At 54.2% G+C, this 2,667-nt stretch overlaps 2 protein-coding genes across 2 annotated transcripts in view; both read right to left on the reverse strand.

The window, feature by feature from the left end:
- The window catches only part of N656DRAFT_789251 (uncharacterized protein), a gene marked incomplete at both ends in the record, with an annotated part of 2,652 nt that extends 1,089 nt beyond the window's left edge, over positions 1–1,563 (reverse strand). The window contains 2 exons of the mRNA XM_064816771.1: positions 31–1,450; positions 1,512–1,563. Coding sequence (XP_064670783.1) covers positions 31–1,450; positions 1,512–1,563 — 1,472 coding nt within the window. The remainder of the gene's footprint in view (positions 1–30; positions 1,451–1,511) is intronic.
- Positions 1,564–1,663: 100 nt separating this feature from the next.
- On the reverse strand, positions 1,664–2,626 carry N656DRAFT_789252 (uncharacterized protein; the record flags this gene model as incomplete). The annotated part of the gene is made up of 1 exon (XM_064816772.1): positions 1,664–2,626. The coding sequence occupies one exon, from the start codon at positions 2,624–2,626 to the stop codon at positions 1,664–1,666; it is 963 nt and encodes a 320-aa protein (XP_064670784.1).
- Between the last annotated feature and the right edge of the window lie 41 nt (positions 2,627–2,667).

The following is a 2,667-nucleotide window of genomic DNA, read 5'->3' on the forward strand; positions in this document are numbered from 1 at the left end:
TGCTCCTTGCCCAATACCTTTTCCCTCAACCCCAATGCCTGCCGGTGTATCCGCTCGGCCTCTTTGTACTTCCCCTGGCTGTTAAGTACACTCGCAAGGTTGTTCATGCTGGTAAGTGTAGATGGATGCTCCTTGCCCAATACCTTTTCCCTCAACCCCAATGCCTGCCGATGCATCCGTTCCGCATCTTTATATTTTCCTAACTGGTGAAAACTATTACCTACCCTAGATAGAAGACCAGTCAGTGCGTCCCCGTCTTCTGTACCCTTCCGCAACTCAAGAGCGTGCTGTGTATGCGGAAGATACCCTATCCATTCTTCTCTGTTTTTGTGTTTTGGAACAGGAAACACGTCTGCAAGCCGTTGTAGTACTTTGGCGGCCCATTCCCCCTGCTCTCCACTTTGAGCTAACCAACATAGCATCGATAATTGAACTAGCGGATGGATGTCGTAAGAATCGGACTCCTTGTGTTGGGAGATGAATGCGTATGCCTTTAGGGTCCCAAGTGCATCGATAGTCTTTAGCCTCCCGGACGGCGGCAGCACAGATTGCGGAATATTCTTCCCAGCTAGGAAGCACATAAACCTGAGGTAGTCTGCTGCCAGCGGGTCGTGCTCTGAGATGTGCTGGAACGAAATCAGCCAAGTTGTGGCGACAGGGTTTTGGATGTCCTTATATCGATGTCGGTCCTCAAAGTCCCGGCTTAACAGCTCGATCGTTTCCTCGTCACTGGAGTTGCATAGCTCAAGGTATTGTGTAGTCGAAATCTGCTTCTTGCCCATATAAGCAGAGGCCTGCCGTATTGCTAGGGGGAGATTGCAAAGAAATCCCAGCAGCGCATCAGTGCTTGCCACATCGCCTATCTGATTCCCCTTCAACCCTTTCTGCAACAGCTCAAGGGCTTCGTCTCTGCTCATTTCTTCAACTGGGATGATGCGACGCTCAGACTCGACTAGCTCTACCGCAACTTCGTGATTCCGCGTTGTAAACAGAATAGATCCTTTCCGGCTGAATGGAAGATAGTCGGCGAGGTCTGTGTCACCAAAGAGCTTTATATCATCAGCGTTGTCAACGACCAAAAGCCAGCTGCCCGAGCTTTCACAACTCAAAACTGTCTTGACAAGTGCCTTGGAATCTGCCTTCTCCTCGTCGATCCCGGGTACCTTGAGCTGCTGGCCGATAGCGCGGTATGCGTTCTCAAAACTGGTGGCATCCACAGCGGGGACCCAAAAAACTGAGCAGTCCGGATACGCGTCGCCGACACGAAAAGCGGCCTCGAGTGCGATCTGCGTCTTTCCGACCCCACCTAGGCCTTCGATTGCAGTCCGCTGGCAGTCACCTTCATCTACACTAGGAGGGATCCTCCCCAGGAGGTCCTGGAGAATCGCTTCACGGCCGACGAATTCCTTGTTACGCCCGAATGGGACGATCCAGTGCCGCTCGTCAGGTGCTTCACCATGTTAGCAGGAACCTAGCCGTGGCAGCCCGCTCAAAGGAGATGGTTAACTCACAGTTCTTCCGGCGCTCGACGGCGCTGCCAATGTCATAGGAGCGATTATGCATTCGCGGAAAGGCTAGCGATTTGGGGCAATCTTGCGCAGTTTGGGATAGGGTTTGCCCTTAAAAGCAGATTTAGCCCAGTGTATGATTCTCGCAAAAACTGCTAGTTGTCCTTACCGACTTGCCGTTCCCATCGGACCAGCTCTCCCAGCAGCCTCTTGAATCCGTTCTCCTCTGCAGAGGCAAACCTGACCATGTCCCTGTGGTTGGCGTGGATGGTAATGGAATTGTAGCCCTCAAGAGTCGCGGATTCCTTCGAGACGACTCTCCCGACCCTAGGCAAAGGCAGTTCCTCAACGAAGCATGTGACCTCTGGGGGTTGGCCAGCTTTCTGCCGTTCCCGTATCATTGACCAGAAGTTGGCTTGAATGAGCTCGAGGGCCTGGTTGTCTGTCTGCAAGATCTCGAATAGCGACTTGTTGACTGACTTCACAAGGCCAAGAGCCGAAGCCGAGATCTTGCCCCAGTCGGCCATCCAGGCCCCTCTATGAGGAGTGCCTATGAAGGCGATGCCTATGGTGCAGTCGAATATACCCCGAAGATGGGTCTCTGGATTATTCCGCGAGAGCAGAACAGCCTGTTTGCAGACAAGGCCACCCAGGCTGTGGACGACGAATATGATGGGACGAGAGGACGCATTGCAGCAGACTCTGTCTGTCGTCAAGTCGTTCAGAAGGTTCGTAGCGTGGTCAATCAGCCGGTTTGATCCTGCAACCGCCTTTCGCACGATATATGCGTCGTAGCCGTACGTGAGTATGCGGGCTCCACTGAGCTTCGACGGGAGGAGGGTCTTCGGCCAGGGCGCGGACTGCCCACGAGCGGTCCAGGTACTCTCCCGGTTCCCGGTCAAACCGTGGACAAAGCAGATGTCGACTGCGGCGTCGGGGCAGTCATGCAGGACCTTCACTCCGTCTGGAAAAGAGGGGATCGGGGGACTCTCGAACGGACTAGGGTCCGTGTTGGCGTCTGACGGAGGATTGGACGGAGTCGGATTTCGGCTTGTTTCTTGCGGCGGATCACGCTTGCGCCGGCGATTCGCTCGCCAATGCCAGAATCTATACGTCATTTCGAGCGCGCTACCGGATCAGCTAGGAAGGGCGAGCCCAA

The sequence above is a fragment of the Canariomyces notabilis genome (assembly GCF_033297395.1).
Source record: "Canariomyces notabilis strain CBS 508.74 unplaced genomic scaffold N656scaffold_9, whole genome shotgun sequence".
In the NCBI taxonomy this organism is placed as follows: domain Eukaryota; kingdom Fungi; phylum Ascomycota; class Sordariomycetes; order Sordariales; family Chaetomiaceae; genus Canariomyces; species Canariomyces notabilis.